The 20895-nt window shown below is 39.1% G+C and overlaps 1 protein-coding gene across 1 annotated transcript in view; it reads right to left on the reverse strand.

Annotated features, from left to right (window-relative positions):
* Nucleotides 1-20895, reverse strand: part of jmy (junction mediating and regulatory protein, p53 cofactor) — a 35153-nt gene that overhangs the window by 8280 nt on the left and 5978 nt on the right. The window contains exons 2-7 of the mRNA XM_022200968.2: nucleotides 16513-16686; nucleotides 3918-4068; nucleotides 2850-3019; nucleotides 2215-2380; nucleotides 1482-1672; nucleotides 1254-1340 (exon numbers count right to left, since the gene is read on the reverse strand). Coding sequence (XP_022056660.2) covers nucleotides 1254-1340; nucleotides 1482-1672; nucleotides 2215-2380; nucleotides 2850-3019; nucleotides 3918-4068; nucleotides 16513-16686 — 939 coding nt within the window. The remainder of the gene's footprint in view (nucleotides 1-1253; nucleotides 1341-1481; nucleotides 1673-2214; nucleotides 2381-2849; nucleotides 3020-3917; nucleotides 4069-16512; nucleotides 16687-20895) is intronic.

Consider the following 20895-nt stretch of genomic DNA (forward strand, 5'->3'; position numbering starts at 1 on the left):
AAAACAGCATGCTAGATACAGTGATTAAATGCGTATGTGCAACTCTAGACAAAAGAAAAGATGACAAAAGATTTACAAACTGCAGAACTATTTTGCTGTGATAGTGGAGTCATAAATCTGTGTTGTCACGGTGACTAGTCAGGGTTGATGCCCTTCCAAATACAACAAAACATAGTGAGGGTTAAGTGAAGCTAAGGGGAATTTTTATTTACACACACTTTTCCTTCCATTACAACATTCAGCACTATTTACAATAGAAGAGGTCCAGCTGGAGTCTTAACTACAATTGCAAACTTCTTAAAATGTTTTTTTTTTACTTCATAAGGTCATCCACAGATATGATCATGCTCATATGCCCTGGTATGCTTCTTTTAAAAAAATGTAAACTTTAAAGACACCACAACTGAAAGACATCTACAGTCTGGACCAAATGAGTTGCCCTGAAGGTGTGAAAAACACTCGACAGCAGCAAACAACACTCATGTGAAAAGATTCAGAAGACATAACAGAAATGACATATTGTGAAGGTGCATTATGTGTTAGTCTGCAGGCGTTTCTTCTTCACATCCCATCACAACAATCATCTCCTCGTTAAAAAGCCAACTAAGCTCATCACCCTGAGTCAACACAAACAAGGAGACTAAAATACATTTGGCAGAGCAGCTCAGTAATCAGCTTCACCATCGATTTCCATCTACTCCAGCTAATATACTGACAATGCTAAAAAAAAAAAAAAAAAAAAAGAAATACAACCCCATTTAAAAAATTCTAAACTAGCCTTTTAAAGATCTTCTTGGTCAAATTTTTTCCTCTTGTATGTTGATAAGGTTATCCATAACATCAACCAGACATAGCTCTAATTCAACAGCCCACCTTGGTTTAAATCTACACACTTTAAGACTCATGGCTTAACTCATGACAGGATTTCCTTGAAAAATCCTCAAACCCATTAGCTGAATTGAACCCACCAAACAAAGCTCAAACCTAACAAAAATAACAAGGTCAGAACGCAACATCCTCTTTAAACCCTTTGAGAAGACCTAGTGTTGTTTAAAGACGGTGATCCAAGCTGAAAGAGAAGCTGCTCTGCTGTTCACTTTGCTGTCTAAAGTGTAAGTGACGTGTTTGTTCACTATAAAAGTTTGTTTACAGCACAATCAGCTCACTAAAACTGCACAACTTTATTCAACAGCTCATTTTTAAATTCACTGTGTACATCTCATCTTATGCAGCCACAGACTGATAAGTCTCACCTGTTGCAGTGAGGAAGGAGAGCTGCCGTCACCATGGCTACCTTGGCGCTGTTGTATCTTCTGGTTGTGATTGACGACGCAAATTTCCTGTTGAAGAAAAACAAAGCGTATAAATGATGCAGTAAACTGATCTGCAGCTGTGAGAGAAGACAGCTGCACCTTCCAGATGGATCTTGAAACTACAACAACTGAAAGTCACAGATGCCGCCTCTAGTCTTCCGTTCTCACCTTCTTGTTTTTGAGGTAGGCTTTCTTGGCGGTGATGCGGCCCCTGCGGGCCTCGAGCTGCCGGGTCCTCTGCTGTAGGACACTGAGTTCTTCATCTCTGAGAGGCGACGGCGGGGTCGCTGGGTCTTCTTCACCCTTCATGGCATCAGGGCTCTCAAAGGCATCATAGTATACCACCTCATCCTGCCGCTCTGTTGGAACATCAGAATAGATTCATTAAATGCTGCTTGTACAGAGGCATCACTTATACAGCTGCTATTAAGCACCTCTGACTCTGACCAAAAGAGAATTCATTTACATACACAAATAAGTTAAAGTTACTCACAAACATCACACATCAGTGAAAATCAGAATCATTAATACCTGCAGAACATTACTGGTCCTTTTCCAAAATAATAAATCATTCAAGGCAGTGATTTCAGAACAATTTGTAGGGTCTGATAATATCCTTTAAAAACTGATATCTGTCATACTACACAAAACATCGTTTGAAACAGGCGCAGGACATCATACTGCAGTGAAAAGTGAGTAAGAATGTGACAGGAACAGAAAATTCCCAGAAATAGGTTGAAGTTCAGAGAGTAATGTCTCAAATATTCTAGGCATTTTTCCATTCTCAGGTATCACTGATATGCTACATTTTAGCTGCAGACAGATACTAACAAAGCAAGAGTCTGTCACATTGATGCTACAGGAGTTCGAAGTGTACTAAAACATGAAAGCAGAGTCTCACCTGTCATCTGCCTGCGCAGACTCTGCAGCTGTGCAGTCAGCAGCAGCTCTTCACAGCGCAGCACCTCAGCCTGAATGTCATACAGCTGCAGCTGTAACTCGTAGTACAGCGCCTCCAGCTGGTCCAGACGCAGCATGGCATCCTCACCACCCTGCAGACTCTGCATCTACAACCATACCACCACAATAACATTAGATTTTCACAGGGCAAAGGGCACAGACTGATTTTCCAAAGAACAACCTGATGGTGGGAACTGAACCTAAGGCTGTGCTGATGTTCTCTCTAGGCACTAAGTGACAACAAAGACGGAGCAGTTGTAGTGTAGTTTCACATGTACAGCAAACATTTGACCTGACAGTCATTCCCAATGAGTCATTTCCACTCATGCAGACCAGGATGTTATTCCCTCCATTACAGGATGCTGGAGCAATGAGGTCATTTTCCAACACTGCCATTATCTCGCATTTTCCCTTCTCTTAACTGAAGTCATTTATTGTGGATTGTGACAAACTCACTGAGCATCACAAGCTTTTTAAGAACACACCCAGATAAAGCTAAGACTCACAGATGGACAGATGCTGGTGCACATCAGTGATTAATTTTGTTGTGAGTTGCATGTGAGCGTGTTGTGTTACCTCCTCCTTCAAGCCATGCTTCTTCTGTTCCAGGCTGATTTCCTTGGCTCTCATCAGCTGCAGAGTTTCTTTGGAGACGGCGTACTGCAGCCGCTCCATACGTTCAACCGCTGCCGTCCACGCAGACTTGCCAAACTTTCTCTGGTCAGCACGCATCCGCTCATATAGAGCTACAAGACACACAGCACATATGACTGTCTGAAATCTACAAGAGCTGCCATGATTAGGATTTAAAGGCTTTCTCCAGAAAAAATAAAAAGACATCATATGTACAAATTAACAAGGTAAAAAGCTTTTCATCTTGTTAACATGTCCATATATCTTTTTAAGAACCAATCATGTGAAACTTTCTGTATCACTAATAAGGAAAGAAACATGAAAGAAAAAAATGCTAAAAATCTCTGGTGTCAGCAACTTTCAATGGAAGACTCTCTGTTTATCTCTACTGCAGAGCACTGGAAAGTTTTGGACTGACAAAAAAAGAAAGACATCTGAGGACACCTGTTTCAACTGACATTGAATAATGGAACCTAATTTTATGAAAGAAGTTTATACTTATGTCAGTTTGATTGCCATTTTTTTTAAGTGTAGATGCCTAAAAGCTAAATCGTGGACATAAAGACATCTAAGGTTTTTTTTTTTTTTTAACTTTTGTTTTTGCTGAAAATTCTATTGAGACAGAAATAATAATGAAAATAATAAATCTGACAAGAAAGAAAACAATGAACAGATTGCATAGCATAGAAAAATTGCAGCCCTCTGAGAGATAATTTAAAAAATGTGTTTTATATCAGCACTTCAACTCAAAGCTGAGCATGCTCTCTGCTAAACCAGCTGACATGTTTCCTTCCAGTTCATAGCTTAGATCGTTTGAGGATTAAAATACTTCAGGGGTGATGGGATGATGCTTAAAAAAAAATCACTTTGGTATGTCAGAGGTTGGAGATTCGGATACCAGAGAGTGGGTGTTCGTTTTAAATGATTTCTATGCACTTTGTTAAAAAGTAAACATTCAATACAAAGGTTCAGAGGTCACATTAAAAACAATGGAAACTCGCTTGCGTTTACCTTTCTGAGCCCGAGTCGTGGTTTCAAAGAACTTGACAGTCAGGTCTTGAATGGAGAGCACAGCGGCATGAGCCTTCTTCTGCCACTCCTCATCCTCCTTCCTCAGGCTCTCCACACGACGAGGCCCCAGGCGCTCCGTCTCCAGAGATATCTGACAGGAGACAAAGCAGGTTGTTAATGCAGGGTAAACATGCTGTCTTTACATCTGTACAGGTAACAAAGTTCAGACAGTAAAGGAGGGTTCAAAGTGTGACACAGAGTTCTTCTTCAACAAAATCCTTCTTTGTCATCTCTCCTACATTATATATGTACAAAAGTGACATCACACTGAAATGCTTGTATGCTCAGTGTTCAAACCTAACTTAGTATAACTTAAGGAAGGAGAAAGATCTTCATTGCCAGTGACGGTAATCAGGCACCAAGGGAACTGAAATTCCTCAATTGACTTTTTGAGCTAATTCCTAGTATGCACCCATCTATGGAAAACAGCTTTACCATTTAACAACTGAATTTGACCATCTGGAATTAAAATTTCAGACATCGACAACGTCATTTCAACGAGATGTAATTTAACCATGACTACTTTTTTAAAAATTGTATATTTTATGAATTTATATCTCATAACATCATTGTGACCAGTCATGACAACAAATAGGCATCGGTGATGCAGTTTTCAGTGGTCAAAATGACAGTTGCAGATTTCTCAAAGAACATTAGGTCTCGTCTGAATTGTTGTGCACAAAGCAACTCGCACAAGGCTAGATAATTAGATATAGGTCTAGCAAAGCATTTGAACAGTGTCAGTAGAAGTGATGGCGGTTGATGCGGTGGATAAGATAGTTAGAAAAAAGGAAGAACTCATCAGCAAGGAGTGTGTGGAGAATAAGAGCTTCAGTCTTTAGGGACTTGTGGTCAAAGTTTACCAGGACGTTGGCCTGAGGCTGCTCTGACATGCTGGTGAAACAACATGTGTATGTGGTGAAGGTTGGGTTGGTTGTTGAAATACTGAATTGAGGGGAACTGAAGAGATCTGGAAATTGAATTATGACAAGTCAGAATTTAATTGTTGCAATATGAAACTGGCATTAGAACTTGTTCTTTTAGGAAGACATTAATTACAGATATCTGCAATACATATCCAGTCTAGCTAATAAAAGGTACAACAGCTTGCCACACCTGTACCTTCCACTCCATGCAGTATCTTTGCCTCGTTTGGGTCCCTCCAAACCCTCACTTCACCTCTGCCTCACACTTTGAAACCCCCCAGTTAAGACCTTTTATACAGTGGTCTGCAATACCAGCTAATTACAGCAGATGGTGGCAATAGTGAGAAAAACGTGACTAAGACATGTCTGTGCATATTTGTGTTCAGAGTGACACTAACCCAGTGTCCTACTAGGCTGATGGAACAATAAATAAAAGGACGCATTGAAAAATCCGACAACACTTGGAAGTGAGGAAGTTTATGGCAAAACCCTGAGGTAATTCTTCACCAGCTCGTGTCGAGCCATGTGAAAAAGTGAGAAACGGAGGGAAAAGCCGTGCCACGTGGAGTCCTTTCCTCAGTGTTGACTGAGAAATTCAACCCCTTCCAGGAGGAGAGAACAAGGAACAAAATGTACACAGACTATAAGCTAAACTCCTCGTGTGGCCTCATGTGCATACAGTACTGTATTAATAACTCAATGCAAAACAGATGTGCGCTGGTGCTCAAAAATAAACAAGAGCATAGCAATCACCAACAAACCTCAAAGGCCCTGATTTATGTTCACCAGCAGCGCTCAGTGTTTTGTGAGTGTGTGTGTCTGCACGTGAGGCACAAGAACAGGGAGTGGTTTTGGGGTGAAACCGGGAGCGACACAGGGAGGAGAGATTACATCAGAGACCAGAAAGAAAAAGTCTAGCAGGAAAAAAAAAATCTATTCAGGAGTGAGACAGTCCAAAAGAAAATGTTTAAGTAAAAACTTAACTTGAGTCCAGTTCAACTGTGATCTCATTGTTAAGGCATCCTTTAACAGAAAGCATGAGGTTTCTGATCTAAAAGAGCAACACTTACATGTGAACACACAACAGCAGGCTCTCAAATTTAACACCCACAGTGTAACAAATGACAGTGAAATGTGCCCCTCAACAGATCAGTCAGACCGGGTGACACTGACATTTAAAAGCGTCTGCTGTTTAACCTCTTTGCATGTTGTTAAAGCGCATTTTGTCCCCACTGACCTCTGCAGCAAATCAAACTACAGCCAAATGTCTGTATCAAGCTGGCTCGTGACTGTCAGTCTGTTAGACTGGTTTTATGCAAAGCAGAAAGCACCTACACCGAAGGCAAAATTCATCTTGTGCTTTTCAAGTACAATATCCTAAAGCTTGTTCAAACATTATACGACAGGAGATTTCTTGAGTCATATATTGTTCCTGAATACTTCTACAGACTACATACATGTAGAAGTACTAGAACCGCAAACAGAACTAATACAAATCCGTACTTTTACAGTGCTATCACAACTGTCAATAAAATTACTTGCCAACAACCCTGTTTATTATACGTCAGAACCCCAAAAGGTGCTGGTGGTTTTAAAAGACATGTTGTCTTTACAAAATCACCAAAATTACATCATCTATCAGACAGAAACTGTAAAAGCAGAGAGAACTGTTGGATTTTGGACCTTCCAGAGTTCCTTGCCCTACTTATCTGTGGCACGCCATTCGATCAGCAAACTTAACCATATCCAAGCTTAAAATCCCATCAAAGCATTTTATTCTGCAAATCTCATTGGAAACTTTTCCAAGAACAAAGTGCAAAATTTTGGAAGATGTGTCAAGAAATTAAATTTGCCTTTTGTTTCTTTTTGTGATGTATGATGTATTATAACTTTGTTAAACTGCACAAAAGACATTTTAGATTTCTCTCTACTTCTGGTCATAATTGTGCTTTTTCTGTAGATGTAAAGGAAAATGAGCCCTCAGTTAGTAAAAATGTGAGAGGAACAAAAAACATATGGAAACTGCTTGGAGTGTGAGGAGTTAAAATCTAAAACAGTGACTTATGTAGCAGGAATGAAATCATAATGAAAAGCTAAAAGAGTAATGAAATGCAACGCAGTAGAACCAGATACATCATCTCTATGTATCCTACAGGTTTCTCTTCTTTGTCAAAACCTGGTGCCTACATTACCCACAATCCAACCTGACCACCAAGAGTTCAGTCAGAGATTCAGGTGTGTTACTAGAAACTATTTCAATTCTAATCTTATTAAATTAAAATAGTGTTTGCTTGTAGTGAAGAACTGAAACTGTGCAGTGTATTTTGCATGTTTAAAAATCAGTTTTATCGTATTTTAATGTGTAAATATTACAACGTAAAATAAAATAAAAATTCTGTCATATTGTACTTGCATGGTGGCTTTGAGTCCAGAAAAGTAATGTTAATGTTCAGATGTCTATAAACACCTGCAAACAAACTACAGCTACTAGGAAGATGTTTTTTTAACCACACATCCTGTATACAAAGAGAAGAGAGAGACGTAACTGAGTAAGGTCTCACAACACCTCTGGTCAACAGCTGTTGGTGACTGACAAAACACAGACCTGTCAGATTTGCTGAAAAAAATAAGGTGACGTCAGTTCCCAGGGTAAAGTGGTAGGATTACAGCGTGGACGCGGTCATGGTGGCCCTTATCTCATTTGGTTAAAATAGCAAGTAAAGGCCTTCTGGTGAGTGACGCAGTGATAGATACTAGGCAGTCTTTATCAGGCAGAACGAACCATGTAGACCAAGTGTACCGATTTAAAAACTGAGATAACTGCAAAAACCTACAGCAGTTGTTTTAGAGATGTACAATAGGATTTTAGTAGAAGCTAAATGGATTTACTTGGGGTTTAGTGAAAAAAGAAAAGTAAAGGATATCTTTGTGTAGGTCGAGGTGATAAAACTACAGCGGTACACACTGACGATAAATGTTTCACCAATTGAAATTTTAAAAAAAGTTCGATGGAGTGTCTGATATCTTCACTTAAATGCTTCAGAGGCAAATTGCCATAAAAACATTTCAGTAAAGTTCCATGAACATTCCCAAGCAGCTCATAAACAGTCAGTCACATCCGCTGATAATGAAGTCTGCTATTCTGTATGACTCCTACTGTGACTTCCATGCAGGTCTCCATAAGTGCAGTAGTCCATTACCACCTGAGCATCCCGTCTCCTCTATTTACAACCACAAGCCTCCCTTTGCATGAACTGGTGGTTGCCCATGTAAGCCAGCTAAAAGCTCCAACAGCGCTGTGTCCCCCACCACTTCCACCTAAGCAATGTACTCCCGACAGCCCACTACTTGATGTCCGTGGTGCATGTGGAGGCAGAAGACAGGGTCCCTGTCCACTGAGGTCCTGGCCAGCATCTAATATCTTCGTAGATATATAGAAGCTTTGCCCTGTTCATTCTCCTGCATCTCTTTCTTCTTTTATTTAATGTATATCAAGATGAGATCATTCCATTACCCTTATTTATATTTACAAATATTTTTTTAATTTCTTTTTTAATCATTGTTGCCTTACATCAAAATTATTACAAGTCTGCTTTGATAAACAGACTAAAGGGTTGTAAATGAATGAATAAATATTATAAAAGTAAAAATGGGAGTTTTCTAATTTGTTGGTTGTGCGTAAATTTCGAGCTGCAAGAATTGACTAAAAGAAAATTCAGAAGATTAGAAGCAGAGCAGAATTCATTACAAAAAATAATTGTATGAATCATTTGATTACATGCGTGCAGAAATCTTTTCTGTAAATCATTGTTCATTCATCAGAAAAGCTGCTGTGGTCATATCTTTGTCTTATTATTAATATAACCAAATCAAAATTCAGGGACAATATTTACCTCAGTCCAGCTCACAGAACTACTTGATTTGCATACTATACTACGGGATATTTCAGAATTTGTATAGAATTTGGTTGACAGATGGAGGCACAAGCAGCAGGTGTAACAGGGACCAACATGACAACAGTTGCTATGTAATAATGCAGCTGATGTGAAACACTAACTGGAGCTCACTGTGGCACAAAACCATCTCAGACATGTTACAATGAAACCACATTTTTAATTCATGGCTGGCCTCTGACCCTACAAGTAACAGGACACTCACACTGCACCAACCCAACATGTAACAGGGCCATCCCACAATGCAAGACCCATCAAAATACCTTACATTCACTGTTGGTTCATTCTGGACATCAGTCATCCATCTGTCCATTGGCTCTGTCATTCATTAATTCAGTTCAATTTAGATGTGTACAATGGAGTAGAAACACACATCTGAATAGTGACTGTACAGCTGCAATGATTGTTCGGTTAACTCACAATTTATCAGAAACTATTCTGTTGTCATTTTTTTATGCAGAAGAAGTTAAAGTTTCCCCACATATCTGTCACTGATTTGATTTGTTAAAGAAAAAGCAATAAACTAATCACAAAAATTATCAACAGACCATCCATCCATCCATCCATTCATTCTCTATACATCACTTTATCCTCACTAGGGTCGCGGGGGGTGTTGGAGTCTATCCCAGCTGACTTGGGCGAAGGCAGGGGACACCCTGGACAGGTCACCAGTCTGTCACAGGGCTACATACACACGTGGACAAAATTGTTGGTACCCCTCAGTTAAAGAAGGAAAAACCCACAATTCTCACTGAAATCACTTGAAACTCACAAAAGTAACAATAAATAAAAATTTATTGAAAATTAAATAATCAAAAACAGCCATCACTTTTGAATTGTTGATTAACATAATTATTTAAAAAAACAAACTAATGAAATAGGGCTGGACAAAAATGATGGTACCCATAACTTAATATTTTGTTGCACAACCTTTTGAGGCAATCACTGCAATTAAACCATTTCTGTATTTGTCAATGAGCGTTCTGCAGCTGTCAACAGGTATTTTGGCCCACTCCTCATGAGCAAACAGCTCCAGTTGTCTCAGGTTTGATGGGTGTCTTCTCCAAATGGCATGTTTCAGCTCCTTCCACATATGTTCAATGGGATTCAGATCTGGGCTCATAGAAGGCCACTTTAGAATAGTCCAACGCTTTTCTCTCAGCCATTCTTGGGTGTTTTTGGCTGTGTGTTTTGGATCGTTGTCCTGTTGGAAGACCCATGACCTGCGACTGAGACCAAGCTTTCTGACACTAGGCAGCACATTTCTCTCCAGAATGCCTTGATAGTCTTCAGATTTCATCTTACCTTGCACACTTTCAAGACACCCTGTGCCAGATGCAGCAAAGCAGCCCCAAAACATTACTGAGCCTCCTCCATGTTTCACCGTAGGGACAGTGTTCTTTTCTTCGTATGCTTGGTTTTTGAGTCTATGAACATAGAGTTGATGTGCCTTACCAAAAAGCTCCAGTTTGGTCTCATCTGTCCAAAGGACATTCTCCCAGAAGCTTTGTGGCTTGTCAACATGCATTTTTGCAAATTCCAGTCTGGCTTTTTTATGAGTTTTTTTCAGCAGTGGTGTCCTCCTTGGTCGTCTCCCATGAAGTCCACTTTGGCTCAAACAACGACGAATGGTGCGATCTGACACTGACGTACCTTGGCCTTGGAGTTCACCTTTAATTTCTTTGGAGGTTGCTCTGGGCTCTTTGGATACAATTCCAACGATCCGTCTCTTCAATTTGTCATCAATTTTCCTCTTGCGGCCACGTCCAGGGAGGTTGGCTACTGTCCCGTGGGTCTTGAACTTCTGAATAATATGAGCCACTGTTGTCACAGGAACTTCAAGCTGTTTAGAGATGGTCTTATAGCCTTTACCTTTAAGATGTTTGTCTGTAATTTTTTTTCGGATGTCCTGGGACAATTCTCTCCTTCGCTTTCTGTTGTCCATGTTCAGTGTGGTACACACCTTTTCACCAAACAGCAGGGTGACTACTTGTCTCCCTTTAAATAGGCAGACTGACTGATTATGAGTTTGGAAACACCTGTGATGTCAATTAAATGACACACCTGAGTTAATCATGTCACTCTGGTCAAATAGTTTTCAATCTTTTATAGAGGTACCATCATTTTTGTCCAGGCCTGTTTCATTAGTTTGTTTTTTTAAATAATTATGTTAATCAACAATTCAAAAGTAATGGCTGTTTTTGATTATTTAATTTTCAATAAATTTTTATTTATTGTTACTTTTGTGAGTTTCAAGTGATTTCAGTGAGAATTGTGGGTTTTTCCTTCTTTAACTGAGGGGTACCAACAATTTTGTCCACGTGTGTATACAGACAGACAATCACACTCACATTCACACCTACGGGTAATTTAGAGTGATCAATTAACCTCAGCATGTTTTTGGACTGTGGGAGGAAGCCGGAGTGCCAGGAGAAAACCCACGCATGCACAGGGAGAACATGCAAACTCCATGCAGAAAGATCCCGGGAAAGCCGGGATGCGAACCAGGGATCCTTTTGCTGCAAGGCAAAAGTGCTAACCACCACCCCACATCAACAGACCAGTCAATTCTAAAAATATCCATGTTTGCAGACTTAATTTACTGTAAAACTAACTCCATGACCCCACTGTGAATAACTTGAACTAACACAAAAAAGCACTAATACATGTAGACATTTTTCTGTGCATTCCTTCTTCTGTACAGCGCCTCTGTCAACTAGTTTGAACCTTAACTCCAGTTCATTACACCTGTCTAGCTCGCAGCTTGAATCTCGTGGTGGTTTAACAACACCCTCTTACATGCCACGTGTATTCACACTTGCAGATGAGATCAGGTCATGCTGTAATTCTAGCAAGCAACCGACACCCAACAGCTTTTGTTTTTTTCACCCAACCTTTGCGAAACTAAATAGGATACAAACTGTATGCAAATTTAAATACTCTGTGTGCTAATTCCTGACTCTCTCTTTGTCCCTTTCTTCACAAATGAGAGAATCTCTGTGATCCCCTGACTCATCAGTTCGAGAGAAACCAGCTCCCTCTGCCAGCATCAAGGATTCATTTGCATACAGCTTTGTTTTCAGCCGTTGAATCGCCCTGGGGGGTGCAGGTGGTAGAGCTGGAAAACTTTTCCATCATACTGAGGTGAGATTCTAAAACTGAATCCATAAAGCATGTTATCAAAATGCGGACTGAAAAGTCTTCAGGCAAAACTTTTGTGGACCAAGGTGAAGATAGTTTTAAAAAGTCTTGGAGGTTGAAAAAGATATATATTAAAATCTTAGGAAAGCCATTCCAATGTCTGTTTAATTGCATGTGACACTGCAGAGCTGCAATCTGGCTGATATGATGTCCCATTTCTTGTTAGTATAAAATGGTAAAACATGCTGATATTTTTGTATATTATCTACTAAAACACACTGCAAATATCACTATGTAGAATACACAATATGCTATAGTACGTAGATTCAGTTAGGGACTCAGCTCTTAACAGTAGTGTAGGATGAGCCCCTTAAAACGCTGGGCACTACAATTCCCATAATGCAACTGAACAAGACATTTCATTAGACCCCTACTTTAAAACCCCACACCTCTAGTTTGAAACAGAAATCTACACAAAAAATTAGCCTCCTCTCCAGGAAGGCTTTATATTTTCTACAATTACCAACCACACATTTCTTCTACAGTATCAGCAAGACTCTTAATCTCAGAAGATAAGGCTGGCAATGCAGCTTAAAGGATTAGTTCATCTGCATTAATGGATTGCACAAATTCCAAAACAAAAATGCTAAGCAGTCACTGGTTATTGCTACACAAATGTTCATATTTAATTTGTTTTCGTCTTCTGCCAAAGTAAACTGAATCTTTTTAGTTTCCGGACTTTCAAAAATGCAAAAAAGGCAATTTTAAGATGTTACCTTGGGCTGTGGCATATTCCTGGGACCTCATTTAATATTTTCTGACATTTCATAGTACACAAAATTTAGAAAAAAACAATCTGCAGATTTATCAATTTCTCTATATTTTTCTTACTGTCAATGAATCCCAAAAAAGTAAAAACAAATTACAAATCAGTCCTTCTCTTTTGAAACATTAGCAGGCTTCAATCTCTTCAGAAACTAATTATGAGCAAATATTTAACATAAATTTTGAAGACAGTTCTAGCCAAGCTTAGTCAACACATGCAAATACGGCATTTATAGAGGACTATTTCAAGCTGTGGATTAATCCACATTTAGTGCACTAATGAGTGTATGAGGCAACTGGATGTATACTTCGTACATGACACTTAAAATAAAGTTCCCATGTTCATTGCAACACAACACCCAGTGCAACAGTGTAACTCACTGATGTGTCCTTTTTATTAGTGTTAATACAAAAATGGGACAAAAATAGAGCTTTGAAGCTTAGAGGAATGATCATGCTTTGGCTACATAGACATTTCTCTTATCAGTGGAATCAGTTCACTGTCCATTTTGCCTTTTTCATATTTTTGTAGTTGTTGACAGTAAGTAAAACATTATACATAATCTGACTTCTCCTGTAAGAAAAAGTGCGACATACTTATCGGTGATTCAGTGAAATTTCTTAATTTAGATCAGCAACCGCCCAAGAACCCAAATACCATCATAATACACAGTCATAAACACACCCACAGACACACAGTCACTTGTGCTGGTTAGGGACACGATGCTGCATAAGCATGCTGTGCAAAGGAATGTAGTTTAGAGAAGGGAAAGTACTCACAACACCACAGTGGGTGAATTGCTGTCTTTGAGAGAGAACAACAGACAAGTACAGAGACAGACATTGGAACAGCACGTGTTTAATTAAACAGCATCCAATACTGTGTAACATTATACTAAAGCCTGAACAGTCCAAACTGAGACACAGACTTTGATCAAATTCTGCTCATGCCATTTCCCATGCCTCACTCTCTACCACTGGCACACTTCCCTCACTGTCTCAGTCGATGGACTGATCTCCAGATGGGGATCTGGCAGCTGGTGGAGTTATGTGGAATGGGCACACCTGTATGCAGTGGTTACTCGAGGCACAAAAGATGCGTTGAGCAGATTATTAAAAAAAACCTAAGTGTCCATGACTTGTACACTGCTTTCTGCTAAAACATCCACAATACAAAGCCTTGCATTCTATAGTTGTGCTTGTCAGTGACTTCGCACCATGAGGGTGAATTTTATTTTACTTCCTACCACAGAGTCGAAGTTTCAAACTGAGAAATGTGGAAAAGCCAAGGTGAAGTCAGTAGGCGTAGCTTTGCTTGCCGATTTGGCCCACTCACCTACACACTCAGCAGTTGGATTAGCAGTAGCACCTCATGGAGGCAGTTAAGGTCATAACTCAGTTTAAATCTGAACATGCTGACACAACAGATGTGTCAGTAGGGGCGTAATCGTTTGAATCTGTTTAGAGTGAGACTTCCTCAGTTTAAATTTGAAAATCTTGGTCAAGTGAAACTGTATCTACTCTTAAACCAATCAATTGATCACACAGAAAAAAAAAAAAGAAAAAAAAATCGGCATGTTTTCTGTCGATAAATTTAATGGGTCACAGTACAATGAGTGCACTGTACCTGTCAGCCATATCGACCAATCAATGGACCTAAAGCCTACTGCCACATCATGAACATCCTTATAACAGCTCAGAAATCAAACACAAAAGATGGTCCTTTCTAGTGCAGAACCCGCCTAACAATCGCCACATTTTTAGGGATTCTTTATTATCAAAAATGTACTGTATGTTCATGAGTATTACAAACGGCAACTACTTTGTGCTAAACAATATGGGTTAAAAACCAGCACTTAAGTTGTGGCCCTCTGTTTAAAAGGCTTGTTATCTCAATTTACTATGAGGCCCACAATCTCAGACTTTGAAAACCTCTTTTACAGATGTCTGTTATACAGGGAGTAACGAAAGAGCAAGAAAGGGAGTGATTTCAGACACATCCAAAGAGTCAAACATTGTTTTGTGGTGGAAGCAATTTACTTGGTTAGCTACAATTTTGTAATTTGGCAAGGCTTTTTAGAAACACCCACGATAATGGAAAGCAGCACATTAAACACTCACAAAGAATGATAGCAGCAGTGAAGTAGGACGTTAGCAAAGAAAGCAGTGAACATTTTTTCATTATAGCTTAGTAATGGTGTTAAATGTGGCCAACTTTAGTAACTTCCTGTCTGGTTTAGCTATTGGTTTGGTACTTGTTTAACTCTCTAAATCTCAAAAATCACTGGCAGGTTTGCAAAATTGCCAAATTTTACATCATTTATCAGCACCAAAAACTATAAAAACAGTGAGAATTGTTGAATTTTCAACTTTCTTACAGTCCATAAACCAATCATGTAAAGTTAACCAAATATAAGTTTTGAAAAAATATTTAAAACATGCATTCTAAAAGTCTTGTTTAAGAATTTGCCAAAAACACATTGCTAGCTCTAACCAGCTCTTGTGAAAAACAAAAATCTCTGAGGTCAGCAACTTCGAAGCCATCAGTGACGCTTCTACGACTTTTCAGCTGAACTGCAGGTTGTGTTCACACAAAGCAGAGAGGAGAAAAGAATGGAAACTAATTGAAAATGTAAATAGTACAATATCTATAGTATGTAAAGCCACTTATTCTAGTCATCACTGGTAACACACGTGGGCACTTGGCAAAACGTACATGTTGATACAAGGGTTTTTCCAATTTATGTAAAAAAAACAAAACAAACAAAGACATTCATTTGTCATTTTTAATTTTTATGTTTATAGCATTATAAGCCATACTGCAGAAAAGGCATTTGTAAGTTCTCTTTGGTTGTGCAGTTTCCATAAGGGTGCAGGAATTGCAGTAAATAAAGAGCCCATTGAGGATAAAATCATGACAGTTGCATAAAACGCACAGAAATCACTTGTGGTTCAGGGAGTTAATGTAACATGGACTTTCATACTAGTAGATGTATCTACTTTAATGTTCTATTTTAAAATCATCAAACGCTTAAAAAAAATTATTGTATGGATCACTTCTTCATGCTGGGCTTTAAAATGTACAGGAAGCTAGTGAGACTCTGACCTATTGACCGAACCAGGCATGCGTTAACACTGAACCCAGCTCTATGAAGGCTGTGAGACAGTACAGATTAGTCTGCGGATTTACTACTTTTTCAAGGCTCTAATGAAGAAAAGCAACAAAGAGAGTGGAGAAAGAGTGTGGAAAACAGAAGAGTGTGCTGAGGCTGCAGAATTACTGAGTGGTTTAGTGGCTGCTGTAATAATACTTATGCTGGTTGTTAAGCTGCTCTGGGTGGGGGAAAAGCCTCTCTGGCTGATCCTCTGCCCTCCACAGACCCTGGATGCAAAGCTAAAGACCGGCTACTACACCAACATCACCACCAGCGCCAATACACACAGCTACTAATGTTAATGTGGGCTTAGGAGGGTAGGCTCAATGGAAGACATTACCATGCAGTGGTTCAAGGGTCATTTCCCAGCACTACCAAAAACACAAAAACAGCACTGTACCTGTGTTAAAGGGGCAGCCTGACACAGGTCAAAGAGTGTTTCAGGACAGACCAGTTACTTACAGTGAGAGCTAAACCTACTTATATCAAGCCCTAAAACAGATGGCATTTGTATCTGTGTGCTTGTGTGCATTACCTTAATCTGCTGTCTGCGCAACATTGCCAGTTCCCTCATGTCCCTGAAGGGCTGAAGCAGGTAGTGGTAGAGCTGAGTTGTTGCCTCCAGCAGCTCTCCATACGCCTCGTCCTCCTCGGGGTACACCTGCAGCAGCTCCACCATGCTGTCTATGGCTTTGTGCTTGTCCAGCACCTAGGATAAATCATGCAGAAGACAAACATGTGGCTGGAGTTTAGCGCAGTCAAACATCCACAAAACGAAGCATGTTCTACTTTAACGTTAAGATACAATTTCTATCAACAAAACCCATGAAAAGGCCAAAATAAGCTCACAGGCTGGCTCTTTATACTGTTGAGCATCTCAGACCTCAGCAATTCTAGTGCAGACCTGTATGTTAAAAAGGAGTCGCACATAATAGTTTTGTTAATAGAAAGGCTTAGTAACTATATTGAACAGCTGGCCACTGTAGTTGATTAAACTGCTGAGCAACTGTTTTGAAGATTAATTTTATTAATCATTATTAATTTTTAACACCAATTCATTTGACCTCTCTTAATAAGGTCAAACTTTCAACAGAGAACCCCACTAAATCCAAAGTTTCCTTTCTATTCCATTTGAACAAGCATTTTGCAACATTTAAGCCGAACTTGCCAAAGTTCACTGGCTCCATTAAAGGGTTAAATGTGATTTGCTGGCTTTCTAAGTACTATTGTAGAGTTTTTGAATATCACACACCAAATGAAGAATTCAGAAACTGAATTGCAGATTGATCGATGATACAAATAACTCTTTGTTTTCAGCCGGTACCACTGAAACATGGCTAATGTGCGTTTGTTTAAGCCCATTTCAGCTGTGTATTTGGTGCTAATGTTAGTACTAACAGCACATAGAGGGCAACAATGAGTGTGTTTGTTTACACACACATTTGTATCCTGATTTTGAGTCTTATTCTGAATATGGCAGTTACATGGACCATGAGAAACCTGTTTTTTCACATCAGTGTTTACATAGTCCTTATAGTATTCTGATACCCTGGCTGCAGTGGTGTCTTGATTTCTCATCACCTCAGCCACTGTGTTCTTAAGAACACAGCAAAGCATGATCAGAAACCTGGATAAAGTACCTCCATGTCATTGTATACTGGTTTCAGTCAGAGTATTGAAAGTAGCAGAGGAATTTATAAACCAGAGACGGCAGAGATGCATGTCATTATCATTATCAGCTAACAAAGGCTTTAAAATGAAGCACAAGCCACGGCCCAAAATGACTATTGATGAGCAGGCAAAATTTTTCAGGACACAAGTTTATAGCTATGTTCGAAAAATAAATATGGCATGTAACTTGAAGTAGTTTTTCCAAAAAAATTGAGAAGTGGGTCATCAATTATGCATAATAATACAGTAATTCTACTGGAGAAGAGATATGCTGCTCTCTGCAATTAGGTGAAAAAAATATGTGCTTAAATTGGAATCAGCATTGAGGCAAAATGAGTTGGAAAACACTGGCATATAGGATATTTGGAAAAATACACCACCATGCATTTCCAGTTTCTAGACGTCAGAGTTTGGAGCCACACAAAGCGCTGCTAGAAGAATAAATTCACTGTTGGTTTTTCATGAAAATTCTTGACATTAAGAAATACAAAGAATAAGATCAGACTCACATGATCTCCAAGGAAAGTGGAGGTAAACTAAATGGAGCAACACGATGCTTTAATACCGATTATACTTTGTGGTAAGAAAAAAAGACAAGCAGAAGCCTAAACGATTCTGGATGAGGAAATGGTTGGGGTGGTGTAGACAGTTTTATTATCTGCAGCTAATAATATTCTCGAGGGCTAGAATATATGGTAGTGTTATAATCGTAACCATCCAGATTTTAAGACAAAAAGACCAAACGCTTGACATTAGTTAGATGGCCCTGCTGAGTCCACAAGCAGTTCACGATGCTTCAGACTGGATTTGTAAACACCTCATATTAGCAAATACTCTGGGCTGAACGTCGATTAAGAAGAAGATCTCTGACCACATTTGTCTTCTAATTGACGGGAGGGGTGAAATGAGCAGTAAATCAGCCTGAAACTCCTGCAGTGTGAGCCTCCTTTAGGGAATATTCTGTTTATTTGCTCTCTGTCAGGGCTTACTGGATCACTTAACAGTTCAGAGTCATCATTAGTAACTCCACCTGTGATGTTTGTACTGTGAAAAGTCAAAATGTGGGGTGTGAGAAAGACCTATTTGGTAGCAAATTTCATTTGAGAAAAAAAAAAGAGAGAAACCTTTGATATATTGGTATATGTCAGGTTAAATTAAGTATCCACAGAAAATGATCAAGGTTGTGATGATAGCAATGCTGATTTAATTGTAAAACTGTATTTTCGTGTGTATTGGGTCTAATTCTGGCTGCCTTATAATTACAGTTAGTTCTAAACAAAAGCTCTTTCAAAGCTCAAGGAAAAAAAAACTCCCAGTAAGTAAAGACTGTGAGAGAGACTCCATGTGCACGTGTAAGTGCAGGCACATTAGTGTTTGTGGTCAGGAATGATACTATAAAATACATTGTGTGAGTGTAGTACAAGGAGAAAGGAGAATAAATTGGCCCCAACTGTTGCTGATTCATACCATATGTCCAACTATCCACAGACTGTTCATTGTACCGGAGATAAACGCCACTAAAACAGCTATTGTTTGCAGAAAATACAATTCATCTCCCAGCTCTCAGAAACCAGCAGCTCCGATTCAAACAGCACAATGCTTCCCCTTCACGTCTGCCTCAGATAATATTGAAATGTACCACCACCCAATCGTCATCCAAAGCGGTGAATAAAGTGCTCTTCTCTCTGCAGAGAGCGATAGATATGAATAGAGACTCTTATATTAACTCTGGGCTGCTTTTCCAAAACCCTCCACGTTGGGAACTGGGGTGGACACTACACGATTCAGCTCCAACACTGCTCCTACTGTTTACCTTGGATCTGAGTCTCCCTGGTAACCACTGGCCGACTGAACACCCCCTGCAGTCGCTGGTAGCCAGGAAAACCCCCAGGCTGAACGATCCAACTCCTGCCTGGGCACAAGCTGGGCCAAGCAACTTAGATTCAAGCTCATTTTTATTTTACAGATTTAAACATCATCAGGAGGATATGAGAATAAATCTCAGAAGTTAGGTTGACTTTTTTTCTTTTAAATAGTGCAAGTAAATCGTGTATTTTTTACACAGTCAAATGTATTTGTTGGTGATTGTTTGTGAAGTACTAGAAGCCAGAGAGGTGCTGCGTCTGCACTTCAAATGGTAACAGTATTACCTGCCTTAATTAGAGGTGAGACGATAGGCTGATTAATCAATTAGTCAATCAGACAATGTGTACGCAGCTTTTTTGGTAAGGGCTTAATCTTCTCATACATTTTGAAAATAGCGTGCCAAATATTCCCAAGTGTGAGAATTTGTTGCTTCTGATTGCCACAATTTACAGAAAACTGAATCCTTAGTGATACTGAACTTTTAATTCAGGTTTTAAGTTTAGGTTAAATACATTTGATCTTCATCTAAGAATCTTTTTAAGTTTTACCAGACTGGTGGCAAGGCCCAGGTATTTATTCTCACCCCTAATTCACACGACATCATACAATTCTCAAGGATTGCTAACAACCCGAAACTCACATGACTCACGGTTTGAATGAAACTGCCTGGGGAGGGATGTCAGGACTGGAAAATAAGTGGTGAAAAACCGGTGCTGTAGTCACTTCTGCTCTGAATATTTTCTGATTTTGGACTGTTAGTGGGACAAAATACATGATTTCAAGATGTGCCTTTGATCTATTTTTTTGTAAATGTTTTCGGCTGAACAGTTCATAGAAATAATTTGCAAATGAATCGATAATTAAAACAATTGTTGCCTGTGACACTAGTTTTAACATTCGGGTGATTTTGCCAAACATGATTCGAGGGTTTGCAGTTCTGTAACTAAGACTGTTTACAAACAAACTGTGATTAAAAACTCCCGAAACATGAACATTGCCAAGACATTAATAAAGAATAATTAGATATTGTAAGACTAAATTACATCTGTTATATTGTGCATTCAATTTACAGTCAAAAGGCGCCATCCAGGCTTCTACACACGGCTCTCTTTTAAACACTTTATATTCCACATAAGTACAATATTTGTACCTTCATTTGTGTTCTTCACAGCTATGATTTTGCAAATGTGTTTTCTATTGTTTTTCTTGAGACTTATGGCTTTCAATAGCACAGTGTCAAAGAAGTTAAAGAAAAGCCTTATCTGTTTAAATATTTTTTTATATTAGTATTGCTGATAAATTACAAGAATTATTTTCTAGGCGTGCACATAGCATTATTTTAATTTTTCCTCACTTATCCAACCAAATGGAAATATGTTTG

This window comes from Acanthochromis polyacanthus, chromosome 18 (genome assembly GCF_021347895.1).
Source record: "Acanthochromis polyacanthus isolate Apoly-LR-REF ecotype Palm Island chromosome 18, KAUST_Apoly_ChrSc, whole genome shotgun sequence".
In the NCBI taxonomy this organism is placed as follows: Eukaryota; Metazoa; Chordata; class Actinopteri; family Pomacentridae; genus Acanthochromis; species Acanthochromis polyacanthus.